This window comes from Aquarana catesbeiana, linkage group LG01, assembly GCF_042186555.1.
Source record: "Aquarana catesbeiana isolate 2022-GZ linkage group LG01, ASM4218655v1, whole genome shotgun sequence".
NCBI classification, from domain to species: domain Eukaryota; kingdom Metazoa; phylum Chordata; class Amphibia; order Anura; family Ranidae; genus Aquarana; species Aquarana catesbeiana.
Genome location: NC_133324.1, coordinates 501,923,531 through 501,948,341, shown reverse-complemented (window position 1 = coordinate 501,948,341; position 24,811 = coordinate 501,923,531). Strand labels below are relative to the sequence as shown.

General features: G+C 43.7%; 1 protein-coding gene across 9 annotated transcripts in view; it reads right to left on the bottom strand.

Annotated features, from left to right (window-relative positions):
- The window catches only part of MYO9B (myosin IXB), a 282,650-nt gene that overhangs the window by 151,195 nt on the left and 106,644 nt on the right, over positions 1–24,811 (bottom strand). For all 9 annotated transcript variants that reach the window (XM_073593007.1, XM_073592941.1, XM_073592970.1 and 6 more), the window contains exon 4: positions 7,004–7,066. In XM_073593007.1, the coding sequence (XP_073449108.1) occupies positions 7,004–7,066 (63 nt within the window). The remainder of the gene's footprint in view (positions 1–7,003; positions 7,067–24,811) is intronic.

The window sequence follows — 24,811 nt, the reverse complement described above, 5'->3', positions numbered from 1 at the left end:
TTTTACAATTTGGCACTGCGTCGCTTTAACTGCTAATTGCGCGGTCATGCAATGCTGTAACCAAACGAAATTTGCGTCCTTTTCTTCCCACAAATAGAGCTTTCTTTTGATGGTATTTGATCACCTCTGCCGTTTTTATTTTTTGCGCTATACACGGAAAAAGACCGAAAATTTTGAAAAAAAATGATATTTTCTACTTTTTGTTCTAAAAAAAATCCAATAAACTCAATTTTAGTCATACATTTAGGCCAAAATGTATTTGGCCACATGTCTTTGGTAAAAAAAATGTCAATAAGTGTATATTTATTGGTTTGCGCAAAAGTTATAGCGCCTACAATCTAGGGTACATTTTCTGGAATTTACACAGCCTTTAATTTATGACTGCCTATGTCGTTTCTTGAGGTGCTAAAATGGCAGGGCAGTACAAAACCCCCACAAATGACCCCATTTTGGAAAGTAGACACCCCAAGGAAATTGCTGAGAGGCATGTTGAGCCCATTGAATATTCATTTTTTTTGTCCCAAGTGATTGAATAATGACAAAAAAAAAAAAAAAAATTACAAAAAGTTGTCACTAAATGATATATTGCTCACACAGGCCATGGGCATATGTGGAATTGCACCCCAAAATACATTTAGCTGCTTCTCCTGAGTATGGGGATACCACATGTGTGGGACTTTTTGGGAGCCTAGCCGCATACGGGGCCCCGAAAACCAATCACTGCCTTCAGGATTTCTAAGGGCGTACATTTTTGATTTTACTCCTCACTACCTATCACAGTTTTGAAGGCCATAAAATGCCCAGATGGCACAACCCCCCCCCCAAATGACCCCATTTTGGAAAGTAGACACCCCAAGCTATTTGCTGAGAGGCATGTTGAGTCCATGGAATATTTTATATTTTGACACAAGTTGCGGGAAAGTGACAATTTATAATTTTTTTTTTTTTTTTTTTTTGCACAAAGTTGTCACTAAATGATATATTGCTCACACAGGTCATGGGCATATGTGGAATTGCACCCCAAAATACATTCTGCTGCTTCTCTTGAGTACGGGGATACCACATGTGTGGGACTTTTTAGGAGCCTAGCCGCGTACGGGACCCCGAAAACCAATCACCGCCTTCAGGATTTCTAAGGGTGTACATTTTTGATTTCACTCTTCACTGCCTATCACAGTTTCGGAGGTCATGGAATGCCCAGGTGGCACAAACCCCCCCCAAATGACCCCATTTTGGAAAATAGACACCCCAAGCTATTTGCTGAGAGGCATGGTGAGTATTTTGCAGCTCTCATTTGTTTTTGAAAATGAAGAAAGACAAAAAAAAAAAATTTTTTTTTTCTTTTTTTAATTTTCAAAACTTTGTGACAAAAAGTGAGGTCTGCCAAATACTCACTATACCGCTCAGCAAATAGCTTTGGGTGTCTACTTTCCAAAATGGGGTCATTGGGGGGGGGTTGTGCCACCTGGGCATTCCATGGCCTCCGAGACTGTGATAGGCAGTGAAGAGTGAAATCAAAAATTTACGCCCTTAGAAAGCCTGAAGGCGGTGCTTGGTTTTCGTGGTCCCATACGCGGCTAGGCTCCCAAAAAGTCTCACACATGTGGTATCCCCGTACTCAGGAGAAGCAACAGAATGTATTTTGGGGTGTAATTTCACATATTCCCATGGCATGTTTGAGCAATATATAATTTAGTGACAACTTTGTGCAAAAAAAAAAAAAAAAAAAAAATTTGTCTCTTTCCCGCAACTTGTGTCACAATATAAAATATTCCATGGACTCGACATGCCTCTCAGCAAATAGCTTGGGGTGTCTACTTTCCAAAATGGGGTCATTTGGGGGGGGTTTGAACTGTCCTGGCATTTTATGCACAACATTTAGAAGCTTATGTCACACATCACCCACTCTTCTAACCACTTGAAGACAAAGCCCTATCTGACACTTTTTGATTACATGAAAAAATTATTTTTTTTTGCAAGAAAATTACTTTGAACCCCCACACATTATATATTTTTTTAAAGCAAATGCCCTACAGATTAAAATGGTGGGTGTTTAATTTTTTTTTTTCACACAGTATTTGCGCAGCGATTTTTCAAACGCATTTTTTGGGGAAAAAACACACTTTTTTACATTTTAATGCACTAAAACACACTATATTGCCCAAATGTTTGATGAAATAAAAAAGATGATCTTAGGCCGAGTACATGGATACCAAACATGACATGCTTTACAATTGCGCACAAACGTGCAGTGGCAACAAAATAAATACATTTTTAAAAGCCTTTAAAAGCCTTTACAGGTTACCACTTTAGATTTACAGAGGAGGTCTACTGCTAAAATTACTGCCCTCGATCTGACCTTCGCGGTGATACCTCACATGCATGGTGCAATTGCTGTTTACATTTGACGCCAGACCGACGCTTGCGTTCGCCTCAGCGCGAGAGCAGGGGGGACAGGGGTGCTTTTTTTTTTTTTTTTTTTTTCTTTATTATTTTTTTGCTTTTTTATCTTATTTTAAAACTGTTCCTTTCATTTTTTTTGTTTTTTTAATCATTTTTACTGTTATCTCAGGGAATGTAAATATCCCCTATGATAGCAATAGGTAGTGACAGGTATTCTTTTTTGAAAAAATTGGGGTCTATTAGACCCTAGATTTCTCCTCTGCCCTCAAAGCATCTGACCACACCAAGATCGGTGTGATAAAATGCTTCTCCAATTTCCCAATGGCGCTATTTACATCCGGCGAAATCCAAGTCATAAAATGCTCGTAGCTTCCGGTTTCTTAGGCCATAGAGATGTTTGGAGCCACTCTGGTCTCTGATCAGCTCTATGGTCAGCTGGCTGAATCACCGGCTGCATTCTCAGGTTCCCTGTTGAGACAGGAGAGCCAGAGAAAAACACGGAAGACGATGGGGGGGGGGGGCATTCTCTCCCACTGCTTGTAAAAGCAGTCTAGAGGCTAATTAGCCGCTAGGATTGCTTTTACATGAAAGCCGACCGCTGGCTGAAAAGAATGATACCAAGATGATAACTAAACCTGCAAGCATCATTCTGGTATAACCACTCAAAGTCGTGAATGCTGTACCTGAAGACAAAAAAATGGTTAACAATAAAGCACAGTAAACGGTAAAGTATAAAAAATTGCATACCTGAAAAGCAAACATGATAAAACATAACAACAATAAAACATTGCAGAATAGAATACAGTAAAAAAGAGCAGAACAATAGAGAGAATAGAGAGAGAGAGAATAGAGAGAGAACAATAAAACGACAACTATTATTTTTTATTTTATATTTTTGTTTGTTTTTTTTTTTTTTTTTTTTTTACACTTTTTATGTAACTGTAACTTTTATAACTGTAACCGGTTCCAGGTTCGGGTCTCTCAAAATGCGATGGCATCTTGGGAGACCCTGTGAAAGTGTGTCCTAGTCTGTGCAATGCTGTACCCTACGCTAATACTCAGCTAGTGAATGGTAGCGTTCAAAACATTCACCAATGCAAAGACCAGGATTGTCAGGACAGGAGGGACAATAATAGCGGGTGTCACGCCTATATCCGCGCTTGCTGCAGACACAACATCTTTTTTGGGGGGGTTCGTTGGGTAGGGGTACTCGGGAGGACATAAAGAAAATGCCTCTCATGCAGCCGACTGCATTTGGTTGGGGATGTGAATGGGGGAAGTACGGGTGCTGCAGAAGTGGTGGGTTCCCAATTAGGATTGGCGAATGCAGCAGGAAGGGCATTATGGGCACGACGGGCCTGTGTTTGTCTTCTTGGTGGCAGCGGGACACTATTTGTGCTTGCCACCTCACCAGCTTGAACTGCACTTATGGGACTCGCCACGTCACCAAGTGTTACTGCAGTGCTGGTTTGACTACGACCGGGGTGTACTAGGCCGCTGGCGCTTGCCAGTTCACCAAAACGCTACCAAAAAACCTGTTAAGGATCGCAGGGATCAGGCCTGACTCTGCGAACGCTGCAGTTATGCGTTTAGTGTTTTGTAAGTGACAGTGATCGATCGATACTGCACTTGGGTGGGCTGGGCTGGGCTGGGCGGAGGGGCAAAACGCAGGTGCTAGCAGGTATCTGGGCTGATCCCACTAACACTGCGTTTTTGGAAACCCTAAACTGCTGGGGATGCCAGTATAGATCTGATCGGATCAGATCAGATATTGATCAGTTCAGATACTATACCACTAAGGGAGGTGTACGGTGCGTGGGTGTTAGCGCTACTGGCACTAACCTGACGCTGCCTGGGGCTGGTGCTTGCCATTTCACCAAAACGCTACCAAAAAAACTGTTAGCGATCGCAGGGATCAGGCCCGACTCTGCGAACGCTGCAGTTATGCGTTTAGTGTTTTGTAAGTGACCGTGATCGATCGATACTGCACTTGGGTGGGCTGGCCCGAGCCGGGCGGAGGGGCAAAACGCAGGTGCTAGCAGGTATCTGGGCTGATCCCGCTAACACTGTGTTTTTGGGAACCCTAAACTGCTGGGGACGCTAGTATAGATCTGATCGGATCAGATATTGATCCGTACAGATACTATACCACTAAGGGAGGCGTATGCTGCGTGCGTGGGTGTTAGCAGTACTGGCGCCAATCTGACGCTGCCTGGGGCGACGCATATCACCGCCGGGCGATCAGGGGGCTAAATCTTTATTCGGTAATAAACGGCGGGTGCCCTGACACTATAAAAAATAAACAACCTAACCAGCGTCACCCGTAACGGTTATACAGTGATCAGTGGTGAAAGGGTTAACTAGGGGGCCATCAAGGGGTTAAAACATTTATTAGGTAGTATATGGGGGTCCCTGTCGCTATAAAACGCTGACGGCGAACCTAAATATTTACCTCACTAACTAGCGTCACCAGCGACACTAATACAGCGATCAGAAAAATGATCGCTTAGCGACACTGGTGACGGGGGGTGATCAAGGGGTTAAAACTTTATTAGGGGGGGTTAGGGGGGTATCCTAGACCTAAAGGGGGCCTAACACTCACTGCCCTAACACTGTAACTGTCACAAACTGACACCAATACAGTAATCAGAAAAAAAAAAAAAAAAAAACCTGCTTGGTGTCAGTTTGTGACAGGGGGGGGGGGGTGATTGGGGGGGGGGATCGGATCGGGGTATTTTGTGTGCCTGGCATGTTCTACTGTGTGTGTGTGTGTTGTGCACTCACATTGCAGTCTTCTCTCCTCGGCCAGGAACGGAAAATACCGAGCCGAGGAGAGATGACATCATTTCCTCTGCATCTGTGTACAATACAGAGGCAGGGAAATGATCCCATTGGCTGGGAGCGATCGCGAGGGGGGGCCACGAATGGATGGCCTCCCCCTCACCACCGATCGCCGGGGGAGATTTGCCGACCGCCGCAGGCACCGGGGGGGGGGGGGTCCGATCGGACCCCCCACCCGCGGGCAGGCAAGGACGTACCTGTAAGTCCTTTTGCCTGCCCGTGCCGCTCTGTCGACGTATATAGTCGTGTGGCGGTCGGCAAGTGGTTAAAGCACATCTTGTTCGTTTCATTTCAAATCCATTGTGGTGGTGTATAGAGCCAAAAAGATTAGAATTGTGTCGATGTCTCAATATTTATGGACCTGACTGTATGTTTGAGACATATACCCAAAATCCATTTAGCGGTCTTAAGTACCTGACATAGGTACCTCCCCTTTATAAAAGCTTAATAGGGCCTCATATGAGGAAGCTACTGCAGCCTCCATGGCTACTGCTGCATTATTCAGCTATGGAAACATCCGCCAATGGGTACACATCAGTTGAGAGGCAAAATAATACATACGGGGGTCTGGCAACGCTAGGCCTCCCTTACCAACTGGCAGTTGTAAAATAACTAACGAAACCCTTGACACTTTAGAGCCCCATAAGAAAGAGTTAATCAAAGAATTAATATAGCCAAAGAGTTTTTTAGGTGTATATATACACCGGAGCATTAGAGAGAACATATGAATTTTGGTAGAAAATTTTTAAAGCAAAGTTATTTTTTATTTAATTAAATATTTATTATTATATTATTATTATAAGTGTTCTATTAATTTTTAAATATTATACCTGCCCTGGAATCCAGCGATGTCAGCACCCCAGCCGATGTTTCTATCGGCTCTCAGGTGCCATCGCCGCCTTTGCCTGTGAGGGAACCTGGCAGTGAAGCCTTGCGGCTTCACAGCCGGTTCCCTATTGCACATGTGCTAATCGCGCTGCGCCTTCTGAATGGGCCAGCGGCAGGGGAAGGGGGCTGAATTTCCGTGTGATCTCACCACAGCTAGCTCTATCGGAAGTGGGGATGTTCCCGTTAAAAACATGTATTCGCCCACCCCCCCCCCCCCCCCCAAAAAAAATGTATCCCTAGATATTAAAAAAAATGTCCAAAAATTGTTATAAGGCAATGAGTGGATACCATTAAATTAAGGTATAACCTTCACCTGTGATATTCTACATACAATATGTACCACAAGATACATTAATTTTAGCAGAAAAAAAATCAAATGGGTACAATCTGTAAAAATGATAGAGCTAAACAACTGTAGGCAAGCCATTTAAAAACAGAGCTGACCCTTCCCCTCCCAGTTGAAGGCCTCATGCACACAAAGCTTTTGTTCAGCCCCTAAACGTCTTTTCTCCTGGCAGGAGAAAGTGTTCTTAAAAAAAGGACCTAAAGCCACATTATTCATGCTCTTTTAGGTGCATCAAGTGTTTAAATGTTTATGGATTCCATTGGCCAGAATATTAATTTATTATGGCCAATGGAATTCATAAATGTTCAAGTGTTAAACATGTCTACTCTTTAGGCACATCAAACATTTTCTCTGCTCCCTCCTGAACGTGTTGGTGCTAGGGTTATTTTTCCTTTTCCAGCGTGAAAATGCTCTTCTTCTAATACACTTGTTTGTAAATGCCTGTGTGCATCAATGCATAGGCTAAATTAGAGGTGCGTTTACAGGTAGGAAGAGAAAAAAAAAAAAAAAATGTATGTATCTTACCTTTCATTCTTTTCTTGAGACACAAGTCGGGATTTCTCAAGGAGGTATTTTTCCACCACAGCTCTAATAAAACAATAAAAACAATATTAACTATGAGAACACTATAAAAAGGAATAAAAAGATAAGAAACATTATTAGGGGTCTACATTTAAAGCGTAGGCAAAGCCTAACTTTTAAAAAAAAATTTTTTATGAGAGATAAGGACCCTGCTGCTGCATATGCAGCACAGAGTGGATAGCTGCGGATGCAGTCAGATCAAGCCTGCCTCATTTCCTGGCTGGAGGACGTGCATCTTTTTCTAGGCTAGGGGATTCCTTCCCAGCCTTACTGTCCATGGCCTATCCTGTTCAGTCAATGGATTTCACTTCTTTCAATAAGAGGCAAATGCAGTTTTCCAAAGAAACCCCAGTCCTCTATGTAGACATTCACTCATCAAAACATTTTGATACATGTATAACTCCTCCCAAAAGCCAGCCCAATGCTTGCATCTGGGCAGGGGGTTCTTAAAAGGTGTTCTGAAGCAGGGTGCTATGATGTTTTCAGGAAGCTACGTACAGCACCCTGTTGGCTCCCTCACTAGCCACACTTTTAAAATGTAATTTGCATGTTGATGAGCATTAAAGTGTTACTAAACCCACAACAATGGGGCCTAAGGGGTTAATCCTACGCATTGTGTAAATAGGACGTTTATTCTTTTCTCCTCTGATCCTCCCCTTCTTCCACTGTCCCCAATCCATCTGCTGATAGAATACAGCCCTGGTGGCACTCTGCACATGCTCAGTTTGGTGTGTATTGCTAGAGAGTTTTTTTTTTTTTTTTGGTAGGGTGCATCTGATCGGCACATGGCCCGTCAGCACAGTCCAGACGGAGGGTCAAGGGTCCTGCAGCCTCATAGGAAAATCAAAGGAGAATGAAAACTCTTCCAACCAGCTTTAACCATTTCACCCCTGGAAGGATTTACCCCCTTAATGACCAGGCCATTTTTCGCGATACAGCACTGCGTTACTATAACTGACAATTGCGTGGTTGTGCCACATTGTACCCAAACAAAGTTGGTCTTTTTTTCCCCCACAAATAGAGCTTTCTTTTGGTGATATTTGATCACCTCTGCAAGTTTTATTTTTTGCGCTATAAACAAAAAAGACCGACAATTTAGAAAAAAATAAAATATTTTTTAAACTTTCTGCAATAATACATATCCAAAAAAAATTAGCAGTGCTTTACCGTCGTTTTAGCAGCACTTTTTGGCCGCTAGCAGGGCACTTTTAACCCCGCTAGAGGCTGAGGAAAGGTTTAATAGTGCCCAATGGGCAGAGGCATTTTAGGAGCAGTAAATACAGTGTATATGCGCCTAAACCGACAGGACTTCTAACATCCTACAAGCGCACCGCTCCAGTGTGAAAGCACTCAGGCTTTCACACTGGAGTGACAGGAGAGGCGCTTTACAGGCGCTTTGCAGATGCTATTTTTAGCTATAAAACGCCTCAGTGTGCAAGTAGCCCTAAGCTGGCCATACATGGATCGAAATTCAGTTGAAGCAGAAACCAGCTGAGTTTCAGATGATCTAGTGAATGACTCCTTCCGAATCAGTGTACTTGGGCAGCGGGGGCGTCCCACTGCCAAAATACAATAGCGCAGTGGGAGACTCCCAATTCCACCTCAAATGTGTGGATTGGGAAACCGTAAATTTTTTATTTATATTTTTTTGATCAGCTGGCTGAATTTTGGTTTAGAGGTTGAAGCCTTGGTAGAGCACGGACGTGCTGATTTTTGAGGAGGCAAAAGCCCCCTGAGAAGGGAGATTTTGGAAACTTCCACTGTGGAGGGAGTACTTTTCAACCTGTGACATCTTTGATGAACTTGTTAAGTGGCTCAAAAAAGGGGCCTCCACCTTCATAGGGCATACACGTTAGGCATCTCTTACAGGCAGCTTCCACTGTCCAGGCTTTTAGACACAAGTTTCTGCGCATATGGGCAGAAATCTGAGCCATTCTAGAGATCTGTGACATGACTTGTTTAGGCATCAATACAAAAGAGCAAAGAGGAGGGTAATGTTTGTAAGTGCTCCCCGAAAGTACGGTCCTCAGGATCATGTTGGTTGTTTGTTGCTTTAGTCCAATTAGCTGCAGTGTGACAAACAGAAATTGCTGCAACAGCTTGTAAGAGAGCTGGGCCTGTGAGAATAAAGAAACCCTTAAGAGCATCTCAAACGTTCTATCAGCAGTATCTTTGAATGAAGGCACATCTTCAATGTAATTCAATTAAGAGGTTTAAGAATGATTCTTGGAGGGGTGAATTATTTTCAGTACTGACCCAATTGCCATAAATGGCCCATTCTATTTGTTCATGGATGGGGTATATGTTTTTAGACCTGGCTTGTCATTTAGTACCCAAAGGGGCTGAGTGAGAATTGAGTGCAACAATGCCAAGGATTTTGCACACAGCAGAAGTGAGCATAACACTGGCAAGCATAATTCATGAAGCTGTAACATCAAGTATTGCAAAAACAATGAAAATAGAGCTGCACTCTTTAAAAATCACATCATGGTACTTTATTCCAAGTAGCTGGCTTACAAAGACACAGTGCCATTGAAGACAATAGGCTGCGACTTGTCATGTGACTTTGAGGCCCAAAGCCGCATGACAAGTTGCACAAATGTGAATGAAGCCTTACCTAGAGTCCTGCAGCATGCAAGGGAAACCTTGTCACTTTGAGTGGCTTGACTGTTTTGAAGGCCGTTGGTAGAGCGAATGTTTGCCTGAGCTTTTGGTGTGGCTCCCTTGTGCCTGCTTTCTGCCACTGCTATGAGTGAGGGTATTCCTCTGTTGGGTACTCAGAGTAGGGTGCCACAGAGTGTCCATGAAGGAGTACACAGTAAGCGACCTGCAGTGAAGTTCTTGTAGCAAAAGGGTAAGAGGGATGACCCGAGTACCTTATAAAAGGCTGTAGGTGGAAGTGGCAGTAAACTGTGTGAATGTGTTGTGAGGTAACATCTAGTAATTCACCTGAGACCAACGGTGGAATTTTAGCACCATGTTTGAAAAGCTTAACACCAAATAAGTAGAAAAGTCTCAAACACATACCCAAATTTTCTGACAGTTTTAAGGTATACACAGGTGCAAAGCAAATAGCAGATATGCCTCATACTTGCTATGGAGTTACAGTAACGGTCGAATCAATAGGGTAACCCTATCTTACCTGTCCATGACGGTGGTCACTATATAGCTGGGGTCAGCAACCAGTAGATCTCAGTCTGTGCTTGTTGACCCGCCATTCCAAAGCATCAGAGTGCAATGCAGAGGGACTACTTATAAAGTTGGAGCTATAGTAGGGAGCAAGACCCACATAAGCCAATGTCTCCTCTGTAGTGCTGGGTCCTGTCCCATGCGGAGTGGTACCAGCTGCACTCCACCTCATATCCCAGCTAGCAGTCTCCAGAGTGGTGCCAGCAGCAGGAAATAAGAAATCTTCAGGTCAGTATGACGCAATACATCGGGCATAATAGTATAGGGCTGATTTCACACTGATGTGCTGCAGTATATCTGCATCTTTCCTGTGGGTTTTCTGCGCTTAGCCATCAACTTCTATTATATAATGCGGGTTTGGTGCACTTTCTGAAAGCACACCGAAAAACTCCTGAACGTAGGCGTTTTGGTGCACTTTATTAAAGTGGAGGTCCACCCTGAAAAAAAAAATTGCACAAAAAAAATACCTAAAAAAATGGAGGAAAAGAAAAAAAAAATTTTTTACTTACGTGAAATGGCTGTTACTAGGCAGTCTTCCCAATCTGCCTCTTCCTACGCCGCGGTGATGTTGTCTCTTCTCCTCCCAACGTTGTCTTCTGGGGAATGGGGCGCGGTGTGTTATGGGAACTGTGTGTGTCCCACAACACATTGCGTCCCATTCACAAAGCGCTGCGCGACTCGCGCATGCGCAGTAGGAAACGGGCAGTGAAGCCGTAAGGCTGCACTGCCTGTTTCCCTTAGTTAGGATGGCAGTGCCGGGACCCGAGAGCCGAGGGACGGGTCGGCCTCGGGCGGCCAACATCGCGGGCACCCAGGACAGGTAAGTACTTATTTAAAGTCAGCAGCTACAGTGTTTGTAGCTGCTGACTTTAAATTTTTTTTTTTACAGCCGGAATCCCGCTTTAAGAGCTAACTGAAGAAAGTTAAAGATGCACTGCACCCGCTGTGCAAGTAAACTGCAGCACATCAGTGTGAAAGCAGTCTTATAGGGGGCTCAGAACAGTAAGGGTTCATTTACAATTTGCAATTTGGGCAGTGGCAAAACCCCATAGTCAGGACCTGTTTTTATCACTCCGCCTCAGCCAACCCCCTTTTGCTGCAGTGGCCAGGGGTGTACACATGTCGCAGCCATAGCAGAAGCATGACCCATTCAAGTGAACGAGGACACTCAGCAAGAGCCCTGCAACCTTGTGTAGTACAGCAAACGAGGGGTTAAAAGCATTGTGTTGCTTTCTCACCACCTGCTTTAACCCCCTTGGACCCTGCAGAAGCATGCAGTTGTGGGGCACTTGCAGAGCGGCCCTATTCACTTGAATGGGTCACGATTGGCAGGTGGTAGCATCTACCAAAAGCAACATGGGGACCCAATCCCCCCCCCCCCCCCACTTACACATTAACAAGCACTGAGGGTGCCGCTGCCGAATGCAACTAAGGGCTCATTCACAAGTGCACCAGGCACTGCAGCTCCTCTGAAAAGTGATCCAAGTGTGTTTGACAGGTGGGGAGGAGGCAATGCATGAGATTGCAACACGGTAGTACAGCAATTGGAGGATTAACCCCTTGCTGCCGAGCGTACGCGGATATGCGGCCTTGGCTTTCGGGGCTTATACCGGGATGATGCCAGCAGCTGCAGGCATCATCCCGGTACCGTTTTTTAGAGTGGGCGATCGGCTATCCAAAGATAACAACCGATGCGGCTAAAAGCTGCTCGGTTGTTATCCCGGAGGAGCGGGAGGGAACATACCCCCTCCCGCCACTCTTACCGGGCTTCCCGTCCCACCGGGAGACCCGGTCCTCGATCTGCCACTTCCGGCGGCTAGAGACAGACTGGCACGAAGTCGGAAACGGCTTTGTTCCAGTCTGTCTCTCTGTAAACACAGAAGCAACGTCACAACATCACTTCCTGTTTACTCGGCTGCCAATGGCGCCGGTTTTTAAAAAATATACACTATTTAGAATCGTCTTTGGGGGAAGTCGTGCCCGCATATGTAAACGGTGTTCAAATCACACATGTGAGGTATCCAGCTCTAGACCTCCTCTAACTCTAACATGGTAACCGTTATTGTTTTTTTTTTTTAAATGTCGCCTATGGAGATTTTTAGGTACCATAGTTTGTCGCCATTCCACGAGTGTGCGCAATTTTAAAGCGTCACATGTTTGGTATCGATTTACTCGGCGTAACATCATCTTTCACATTATACAAAAAAATTGGGCTAACTTTACTGTTTCGTTTTTTTAAAATTAATTAAAGTGTCTTTTTCCCCAAAAAGTTGTGTTTAAAAGACCACTGCACAAATACTGTGTGACATAAAATATTGCAACAAACGCCATTTTATTCTCTAGATTCTCTGCTAAAAAATATACATAATGTTTGGGGGTTCTAAGTAATTTTCTAGCAAAAAATACAGATTTTAACTTGTAAACACCAAATGTCAGATATAGGCTTAGTCATGAAAGGGTTAAATCAGGTGAGAGAAGGCGACACTGGGCGGCACTGTGTCCGGTGATCTTTGACTTCTTCCACGTTGTCCAGGTAGATCTCCACCTCTTTAAGGTTGCCTACCCCTGCTATATAGTGTCAAGGCTGTGCCCATTACTAGGTCTTCAAAAGGAGTTTTCAGGACCTAGGTTTTATAGGGATGGACCACAGCCCTGGACCCATACAGCACATGTTGCACTAACTGCCAAGGTGAGTGCTGAAGCAGGATCCAGTGCTCCAATCAACATTACAGGCTGTCCACGTGGCGTGGGGTCCGGGTACGTCTCCCAAGGTTTCACCAAGGTTGCACTGATCCAGATGCACAACTTCTATTGTTATATTAGAAAACAGTGCAGAGTTAATCGAAAAATTTGAAGTAAAATAATAAACTAGTTAAGCAAAGAGCAAGCCTATAACCCAAGGGCAATGATGAAGTGTCCAGAACTGTACGGTTAAAGTATACTTATAAACCCCACCCCCCTCCTCTTCTCATCTCCATTCTTTAACCCCCTCCCCCCACAGGTACGTTCAAGTGTCTGCCCCAAAGCCCTAATTTATAAATTGTAAAATATATAGGTTACTGTTTACACTAGGAGTACCTAAACTGTCTGTATACTTTTCTGATGGTCACCATATCTTTTGTGTACTGCTTTAGGTTTACTTCTGAACAGCTGTAGGTGTTAATTGTACATGCCACCATTGTTCTTTTTCTTTATATTGATGTAAAAAGAATAAAGAACATCTGTTTAAAAAAAAAAAGAAATATATATATATATATATATATATATATATATATATATATATATATATATATATATATATATATATATATATATATATATATATAGGCAAAACTTTTTTTAATTTAAATTTGAGATAGTGTGGGGAGGAATTTGAACAACGGTCAGGTTTTTATTGCTGTCTGTGGCCCCATGGGGCAGATTTACCCTCTCCTATTTCTTGGTCCTGTTTACTGTTAATCACCGAAAGTGAAAAAAAATCTCACATTTTGAGTGATCCCCAGAATAGGAAGACAACCATGAAACTGTCAGAGATTTCCCCCTCACTTTGCGCTTTGGCTATGGGACAGGAAGTGAAATCTCCCCAATGAGACAGATGGGAAAAACACCACACAAGACAGGGGTTATATATCCCCCTCCCCCTTACGCCATCTAAAATATATAAAAAATGATCTAAAATAAAAAAAAGTTTTACTTTTTGTTCTACATTAAGATACATTGCAAAAATGAAGAGTCATAAATGCCCTTGCTGTTTAATATAAGTCTATGTCATTGTACCCTTTGTTGTATCGTCATTAAGCAGATGTACACATGGAACTCTGGTGAACACTGGTGTACTCAGATAAAAAAGACCAAACCACAAGCTCAGACTAAATTTAAACGTCCTCTACAGATATACTTCGTTACTATTTATTAATATGCATTTGTGAAAGCAGTACAAAACAACCAAAAAAACCCCAAAAAACAACTGAACAAAAATCCACTATACACCGGCTCCTGTGTAAGGGACATCGGTGCGGAAGAGAAACAGCCACCTCATATGTGCCCACCAGTGCCGCCTGCCAGTGCCCACAGTGCATATCAGTGCCCACCAATCAGTGCCCATCAGTGAATATCAGCTATCAATGCCACCTACCACTGCCACCTATCAATGCTCTTCGGTGCCACCCATGCCACCTATCAGTGCCCATCAGTGCAGCCTCATCAGCGTACATCAATAAAGGAGAAAAATTACCTGTTTGCAAAATTTTATAACAAAATATATAACGTTTTTGTATTTTCCTTCAAGATATTTGGTCTTTTTTCAATTTTTTTAACAAAAAATAAAAAACCCAGAGGTGATCAAATACCACAAAAAGAAAGCTCTGTTTGTGGGGGGAAAAAAAAAAGCGATAAAAATTTCATTTGGGTACATTGTTGTATGGGGGAGGGGGGGGGGGGGTGCCCAGTAAGCAAGTGGATACATAGATGCAGGGGAGGTGTGGAAGCTGGAGCTTAAAAGGGAACATCACGTATTTTCAACTTTTGTAATATGCTGCTCATTACTGAGCAGCAATATATCTCTGGTTGGTTTGCATTCTGTCTGGTGATGGGTGCACAAATGATCTCTTTTAATCTCACGGATATAGGTGTTCGTTGTGGTCATGCCCACGTTTATATTTGACGAGCAGTGTGTGTAACTATTATATACTCACTGCTGATTTAAAAATACTACACTATGGTCCCCCTTTTGTTGCTCTGGTACGTGAGCTTTATCTATACAGCAATCTGATACACCTGTGGCAGAACCAAAGTTTTAGAGTAACTGGACAGAGGATGGATCGGATTTAAAGGGGAACCCTACTTATTACTGATATGCGTTTTTGCTGCATGTAGTTTAGGCAGCCATTCTAGTGAATTTTCACTTCGATGGGCGATTTAAAGTGGGGTTCCACCCAAAAAAACAAAAATACATAAAAAAATCCTAAAAAAAACCCAAAAAAAAACAAACAAAAAAAATTTTGATTTTTTTTTTTTTTTTTAAACTTACCTCTAAATGCCTGTTGCTAGGGGGTCCCTCGTAGTCTGCCCCTTCCAGTGCCTGGGCTAGTGACATCACTTCCCCCTCGGCACAGGAAGGGCTCCGCTCTCTCCCTCCTGTCAATCATCTGGGACCCATTACAGGTCCCAGGTGACTGAGCGGCCAATCACGGCGCCGCTCGCGCATGCACAGTGGGTGCCAGGCTGTGAAGCCACAGCCCGGCGCCAACAGTTGCAATGCCGGCGCCACTGAACGGAGGGGGAGACAAGCGGGGCTTCGATCCCCCGCATTGCTGGATCCTGGGACAGGTAAGTGTCCAATTAAAAGTAAGCAGCTGCAGTATTTGTAGCTGCTGACTTAATTTTTTTTTTTTTTCATGGGCCCCTTGGGTGGAACTCCTCTAAGTTTTATGAAACTTCATTTGATGCAGATGATACGGTGAAAAAGAAATACATCGAAGTTGCATATGAAAGCGATTTTTTGCACATTTGTATAAATTATTATTATACAGGATTTATATAGTGCCAACAGTTTACGCAGCGCTTAACAAAATAAAAGGGAGACAATACCGTTATAATACAATAAGATACAGGAGGATTAAGAGGGCCCTGCTCAGAAGAGCTTACAATCTAATAGGGTGGGGCAGGTGGTACAAAAGTTTGTAACTGTGGGGAATGAGCTGATGGAAGTGGTAAAAGATTAGTTAAAGACATTATAGGCTTTCCTGAAGAGATGAGTTTTCAGGGATCGCCTGAAGGTAGCAAGAGTAGGGGATAGCTGGACAGGTGGAGGTAATGAGTTCCAGAGGATAGGAGAGGCTCTGGAGAAATCCTGGAGACGAGCATGAGAGGAGGAGACGAGAGAGCTTGAGAGTAGGAGGTCTTGAGAAGAGCGGAGAGGCCGATTTGGGTGATATTTGCAGACAAGATTAGTGATGTGGCTCGGGGCAGATTTGTGAATGGCTTTGTATGTTGTGGTTAGTATTTTGTATTTAATTTGCTGGGTGATTGGGAGCCAGTGTAGGGATTGGAGGAGAGGGTTGGCAGACACTGAGCGGTTGGTAAGGTGGATAAGTCTGGCAGCAGCTTTCCTGATAGACTGAAGAGGGGCTAGCCTATGAAGAGGCAGGCCAATAGTCAAGGTGAGAGATAACAAGGGAGTGAATGAGGAGCTTGGTGGTTTCATTTGTTAAAAAGGGGCAAATTTTAGAAATGTTACGGAGGTTAATTCTACTAACACTTGACAACGATTGGATTTGAGGCTGAAATGACAAGTCGGAGTCTAGGATTACACCTAGTACCCTGGCGTGAGGGGAGGGACTGATGGTTGCATTGTTGATTTTGATGGAAAAGTCATGGAGGGGGGCACGGGCGGGGGGAATATTAATAGCTCAGTTTTAGAGAGATTTAGTTTAAGTGGTGCGACAAAAAATATTTGTTTTATGGCGCTACATTTTCACTTTGAACTTTCAGCAAGCTTTGTTGAAGCTTTTAACGTACCATTCAACTCCAGTTTGTAAATGCTGAACACAGATCCTAATGGGAGTGTTGACCGACACTTTAAACAAGCTGCCAGCAGGCTTCAGAACTTCTCGAAGCTTGCTGAAGCCCGCTAACAGCTTAAAGCAGCAATTAACACTCCCATGAGGATCTGTATTCAACATTTACAAACTGGAGCTGAATGGTACTTTAAAAGCTTCAACAAAGATTGCTGAAAGCTCTGAAAATGCTTTGTAAAAGCTTGCTGTTCACACACTGCTCTTACACAAGCCGAAACCTTTCGAGAAATAGGCCTGACTGCTAAATTGTGAAGGAAGAAGTGTCACATCTTCCCCTATATCCATCTCTAATTCTGCAGATCAAAATTTAAAGGTTTGATCAAAAAACATGAGGGCAGTTTCAAGAACTGAAGCTTCATTCACACTCAGCATAATTTTGAATTTTACTTTTTAAATGCAGTTTTTAACCACTTGAGCTCGAGGCATTTTTTTTTGTTTTTTTCCAATACTTTATTTTAAAGTGGATGTAAACCCGAAATTTATGTATTTATTTTTTTATGTCATAATGTAGATAATAAGATTTCCTATCATTTGAGCCCAGTCTTGCCACAAAGAGTTAATCCAGCTCTGAGCAATCCTCTTTTATTGTTCAGTGAGATAAAACTTGACAAACAGAGAAAAATGTTGTCAATCCTCCCCCTTGCTGTGAGTGACAGGTGATTTACATATCTCGTGCACTAGCCTAAGACATGCATTATTTTTTAATTCCCACCCACACCTCAGCATGATTTGGCATGCTGAAGTCATGTGGTTACTTTCCTGTTTTTTCACTGGATGTTAGAGATCATAGCAGAAGTTCAGTATAAGAAATACACAGGAAAAAAAGCATATTGACAAGGGAAGTGTAGAGGTGGGCGGGGAGTCTACTGACATCATGACTCCACACACCGTGCTCCAGACAACAGACCCACCCACAGAATATGCAGTTTTTTGGTTCTCATAACAGACAGAGGGGAGACATTTGACAGGTAGAGCCCTTTCACACTGGGGCGGGGGGTGGCGTCGGCGGTAAAACGCCGCTATTATTAGCAGCGTTTTACCGCCGGTATGCGGCCGCTAGCGGGGTGGTTTTACCCCCCGCTAGCGGCCGAGAAAGGGTTAAATACCACCGCAAGGCGCCTCTGCAGAAGCGCTTTGCCGGCGGTATAGCCGCGCCGTCCCATTGATTTCAATGGGCAGGAGCGGTATACACACCGCTCCTTCACGCTCCGAAGATGCTGCTGGCGGGACTTTTTTTACCGTCCTGCCAGCGCATCGCTCCGGTGTGAAAGCCCTCGGGGCTTTCACATTGGATACACAGCAGCGTCACTTTCGGGTCGGTTTGCAGGCGCTATTATTAGCGCAATAGCGCCTGCAAACCGCCTCAGTGTGAAAGGGCTCGTAAAGATACATGCAGGAAGCATGGCTATCCTTATAGAGAACCCTTATGGCAGTAGTTTAGAAAGCATGACATTGGGTTTACAGCCACTTTAACCGGTTCAATACAGGGCATTTTCACCACCTTCCTTCCCATACCAATTTTTAGTTTTCAGCACTGTCGCCCTTTAAACGACAATTGCGCGGTCGTGCGACGTTGTACCCAAACAAAATTGACGTCCTTTTTTCCCCCACAAATAGAGCTTTCTTTTGGTGGTATTTGATCACCTCTGCGGTTTTTATTTTTTGCGCTATAAACAAAAGAAGAGCGGCAATTTTGAAAAAAAGTTATAGCGTCTATAAAATACGGGATAGATTTATGGCATTTTAAAAAAAAAAAAAAATATTTATTTTTTTTTTTTTTACTAGTAATAGCGGCGATCGCAATTTTTTTTCATGACTGCGACATTATGGCGGACACATCGGACACTTTTGACACATTTTTGGGACCATTCACATTTATACAGCGATCAATGCTATAAAATTGCATTGATTACTGTGTAAATGTGACAGGCAGTGAAGGGGTTAACCACTAGGGGGCGGGGAGGGATTAAATGTGTTTCCTAGGGAATGCTTCTAACTGTAGGGGGAGGGGACGCACAAGGGGAGGAGACCGATCAGTGTTCCTCCGTTCTGGGAACACAGATCGCTCTCCTCTGAGCTGACAGGACGTGGATCTCTGTGTTTACACACAGAGATCCACGGTCTGGCCCGGTTAACGGGCAATCGCGGGTGCTCGGCGGACATCGTGGCCGCCGGGCACACGCACCGGGTCCCGAGAGCGCCCCCTAGGCGGCCGGGAAACCGAGGCCGTCATATGACATCCACCAAGGATGGGAGATCCCATCTGTGGACATCATATTACTATGGCTGGGTAGGGAAGTGGTTAAGGTAACACAGGGTTAGTACAGATACCTCAGCATAGGCCTATCAGCCTAAAATGAAACATGTACATAGAAAGGTCAGCACAGCAAAATAAGTGCAAGCATAGGATGCAGATATGTGTATTAAAGGGTGACCCGGAAAACCAGGTACTAGGGAGTCGATGTACCCCTCGTTACATTTTACATGGTAGACAGCGAGAATATATAAGATAAAGCAGAGAAAGAAAGACCCAGAGGGTCACACTAAGTAAAATGGACAATATAGAGGAGAAATGAAAAAAGGAAGGAATAAGAACCAAAAGGAAAGGAGAAAAAAAAAAAAAAAGGGGGGGGGGTAAATTAGGGGGAGGGAAAAAGGATACAGTCATACCACTAACCTTACAGGACCAGGAGACCCACCAGAGCAATCTCCAGTTGAGGGGATTTAAATTCAACAAAGTTTTGTACTCCTCAGAGTAGGCAAATTCATGCCAATAAATCAATTTAAGGAATTTTTCCCTGAGGCCTTTCTCCATGGCCACCGGGTCTTCCAACTCATTGATTTCAACTACTTTTTTCAACCAGACGGCAGCTGCGTCTGTTTCCAAAAAAGCAGGATACAGCCCTTCGCTGTTGTAATCAGAAGAGGTTAAATGGAGCGTCTGTAGACCTTCATAAAAAACCAGAGGATGTTTCGGTAACTCAAGGTCAGTGAATTTTTGTGTTACGTGATGAACCTCTGTCCAGTACGATTACAGTAAGCGGCAAGACCAGAAAATGTGAATAGAACCGGAGTCCTCTCCATACCTCCAGTATAGATCAGAGCACTGCGGGAACATCCTATGAATTTTTACAGGTGTATGATATCACCAGTTCAACACTTTAAAAGGAGAAGTCCAGCCTAAGCTTGTTTGGCTGAGCTTCTCCTAGGTCACAGGAGTGCAATTAGTTTTGCACTCCTGTGACCTGTTTTCAGCAGAGCGGACTGAAGTCCGCTCTCTGCTGACATCACATAAATCAGTCCAGGGACCGTGTCATCCCGACAATGGAAGTCTGGATCCGCCAGGTGCCTGGACTGACACCCGTCTCAGGCTCTCAACGAGCCTGAGATGGCCATTCCCTGCCCCTCCACAGCTCAGCGCTCCAATGAGCGTGGAGGAGCAGAGCGGAGAGCTGCTGATTGACAGTCAGCAGCCCTCTGCTCAGGAAGCTGTGAAAACAACCATCGGGGATGTTTGATCGCTCGGTTCTCAGTGTAGAAGCCCTGGGGGACAGATGCAGCATCGGACTGATGCTGCATCCACCTAAGTATGATGGAGGAAAAAACCCCCAAACCCATACTCCTCTTTTAAACCTGGATTCCTGGTGCTTAGCACAGATAGAAGTTTTGTACGAGAACAGGAAAATTCTCGCCACCTGTTTATCCGTAAAAGTTCAGCCCTAGGTCTCGTTCCCACCTGGCAATATAGGGAAGTCTGAAATCCAGCAGCGGAGATATAAACAAGCAGTCTGAGAAGTCACATGGTGCAATGAAGAATGCTGTATAGGAATGCTGTACCCATAGGAGCTCGAATATGGTAAGGCGTCTATCGAAGGCACGGAACCAATGAAGTGGGCTAACTGTTTTTGCCAAAAAGGTAGTCCCGCATATCTCGGGTCTTCCATGGTTAGCGGTCTAGTAACCCACCGTCTATTTACTATAAAGTGCCGGGCCTGAAACAACCCAGTAGATTTCAAGTCTTGGCATCTAGAGTCTCGTAAGCCAGGGCTGAAAGCAGGGTTGCCAGCTATGGAGGTAAGCGGAGAAGGGCTCGGAGCAATAGAGAGATCCTGAAACGCCTTGGAACAGATCTGCCAGGTTTCCCTCACCGTAGAGTGAGCACCCAAATAGGCAAATCTGTTTGACAAAATGGCACAGATTCCAACATGGCCTCTGGAAAGGGATTGCTCCACCTGTACCCACTGTTTAAGAGCCCCATGGCAGCACTAATTCACCACTTTAGTCAGATGGCAAGCCATGAGATAAAGATTAGTGTCTCGTAAAGCCATACCCCCCAGCAATTTCAGTAATAGCAGAAACCTCTGAACAAGACGAGGAGGCTTCTGTGCCCATAAGAAGTTAACAAGAGCACGAACGCACGAATGGGAAGTGCCTGGAAAGGGTAGAGCATGCGCAGCACGATATTCATTTTGACGAGATTACACCGTCCGAACGATGAGAATAGGCTGTTCTGCCATGACACAAGGTCCTTTTTGATAGCCGCCAGTAGGAGTAGGAAAATTTAGTGAAAAAATGTTATCCACTTTACTAGGTAGAGAGATGCCTAAATATTTTATGTGGGAGGTAGCCCTTTTGAAGGGAAAATCTGTCTGAAGAAGAGTAGTCAGCGAGGCCGAAATAACTGGGTACTAACATTTATAGGTAGTAAGTTGATACAAGGAAAATCCGATTGCCTCTCTGGGATCAGGAAGGAATTTTGTCCCCTGCTGTAGCAAATCGGATCCTGTTTTTCTGGGGTTTTTTTCACCTTCCTCTGGATCAACTGTGGGTATGGGATTGTATGATATTTTTTATTTTATTTATTTTTATTTATGGTTTAACTAGATGGACTTGTGTCTTTTTTTAACCTAACTATGTAATGTCTCTGACTTCTGATAATAGATCTGAAAAAAAAAAAAAAATTTCTTAAAAGTCTTTAGCTCAGAGGGCAGGTTTGGGAGGGAGACCAGAGGATTAGACAAAAAGAATAGTAAGTCGTCAGCGCATGCCACAATCTTAGGAGACAAGGCCAAATATAGATGTAGGCCAGCAACATCAGGATTGTTTCTGACCAATCGTAAAAAGGGCTCAAGAGTCAGGACAAATCAGTCAGGGGGGACACCCCTGTCGGGTCCCATTCGTGATCCCAAAGGATTAGAAAAGCTGACCATTTACCTTCACTTGACCATAAGGACAAGAGTAAATGCATGAATCCAGTGCATCATCTAAGAGTCTATCAGGAAAACCCAGTTCACCCTGTCAAATGCCTTCTCGCTGTTGGTCGAGAGGAGCAACATAGGGATCTTCCGAGCCTGGGCAGAGTGGTTTAAATTGATGGCCTTGGTCACGGGCTTCCCTGATAGGGGAGAACCCCACCTCATCAGAGTGGACCAGTTGGGGGATCCGCTCAATCAGGCGCATTGCGAGGATTTTAGTGAACAATTTAAGACCAGTGTTCAAGGGAGATCAAGCGTTAGTTTTTACAAATTAGCGGGTCCTTTCCCTCCTTCGCAATCACTGTGATATGTGCCCTAAGCGTGTCTTAGGGAAAGGTGACCCCCGTGCCTGGTGCGTTGTATTCTGAGAGAAAATGTGGAGTCAAAGGTCTCAATAGTTTATAATAGGAAAAAAAAAAAAAAAAAGAAGGAGTACCTGTCTGGGCCAGGGGCCTTGCCCGTTTGCGTACGAGCTATGGCCAGAGCCAATTCCTCATACGAGAGAGGCTCCTCCAAAGCAGCCAGATACTCTTCAACAGGCTAGGGAAGCCCAATTTTTGTATGTATTCCTCTATAGCCGTCAACCTATAAGGGTCATTGACACCGGGCTCAGGGTGGGGAAGATTAGAGACCGATGTATGGTACCTTTGAAATATCTCAGCGATATCCTCTGTTGAGTGAACCATATGTTGAGCTTCGTTAAGAAGCTCGGGTATGAAAGTGCAAGCTTGTTAAGCTGAAAAGAGCGTGCGCCAGGAGCTTGCCACAATTGTTGCTGTGTTCGTAGAAGGTACATCTACCCTTAGCCAACATGGCTTTAGCTCTGTCCAAAACAAGGGAACATACTTTCTCGGAACCGTGAGGTCCGCTAGAGCCTTGCTGGCCAGCGATTTCTTGTTGACTGCCTCTAAGGCCTTGATCTTCCCCAGGAGGTCCACCATTTGTATAGCTTTTTCTCTTTTGAGACATGACCCAATCTTAATCAGGACTCCCCGGTGTACACCTTATGCGCCTTCCACACCATCATAGATGCACTTTCTGGGTTTACATTGGAGTAGAGGAAAAAGCGCAACTCCCTAGAGACTTCCTCAATAACTGCCAGAGTTTGGATCAATGAGTCATTTAGCTTCCACATCCACGGCTTGGGGGGTAATTGCACCAATGGAAGCAGACTTAACTTTAGACCAGAAAACGTGTAATTGTGCTGATTTGGATGAAGTATGCGCCATACATCTACATGATGGAAAAGCATGAAGCCTCTTCCTTAAGCGTTTCAGTGCTGCGTAGGAAACATGGGAAGCGTTTCTGGAGGCTTCCAGGGCTGGGTCCATTGTAAAGTTCACATCTCCCCCAATATCACTGTGCCTTCCGCGAATTCCCCCAGTTTGGCAAGAACCGGTTCCAGAAAGGCGATCTGGTTCGAATTAGGAACATAAATGTTCACCAGGGTGACCTTAGAGCTCCCTACAGTCCCTTTTACAAAAAGAGCACGACTTTCTGCATCCCACCGCTGATCTTGAAACGCCCAAGGGATCAAATTACGGAACCAGACCTTTACATGTAAAAATCTGTATTTTTTGCTCGAAAACGTGTTAGGACCCCCAAACATTAAATATTTTTTTTAAAGCAAAGGCCCTAGAGAAGAAATTGGTGGTGTTGCAAGTTTTAATGTCACGCGGTATTTGCGCAGCAGTTTTTCAAGCACAATTTTATTGGAAAATATACACTTTTTAAAATTTTAGTGCAAAAAAGCACAAGAAAACACAATATAACCCAATTTTTTTGTAAAATATAAAAAGATGATGTTACGCAGAGTATTTAGATACCAAACATGTCATGCTTTAAAATTGTGCACGCCCGTGCAGCGGCGACAAACGGCGTACAATTTACTATTCATAGGCAATGCGTTAAAGCCTTCACAGGTTACCACTTTAGATTTACAGAGGAGGTCTAGTGCTATTTGTGCGCTAGCATGGGGGGTAACTTAAATAATTTTTTTTTTTAAGTATGTATAAAAAAATATTATATATATATATACACACACATATATATATATATATATATATATATATATATATATATACATACATACACACATACATACATACACACATATATACACACACACCTTTTTTTTTCCCAATATAATTGATTTTATTTACACTGTTGCTTTCATTTAATTTTTTTTTAAATCACTTTTATTGATGTAAATGTAAACATCCTTTGTGACAGCAATAGGCACGTGACAGGTATACTCTTTATGGAGGGATCTGGGGTCAATAGGACCCCAAATCTATCCTCTGCCCTTGAAAGCATTCAAAAAAACAAGATCTGTATTTTTGAATAATTACATTTTTTTTTTTTTTAAATGGGGCCGTTGATATCCAGGTAAACCGAAAGTAACGTTATTATTATTATTATTATTATTATACAGGATTTATATAGCGCCGACAGTTTACGCAGCGCTTTACAACAACATTAGGGCAGACAGTACAAGTACAATACAATTCAATACAGGAGGAATCAGAGGGCCCTGCTCGTTAGAGCTTACAATCTAGGAGGGAACGTTATGTCATTGCTTCTAAGTTACCATCACCAAGGTCCCCTCCCACTGATTGTAATAGCAATCAAGCGGCTAGTTAGCAGCTCCAATTGCTTATTACAAGAGGGCCGACCACCGGCTACCGGTATGATGCCCAGTGTAAACATCGAAAGTCCAGCAACGTACG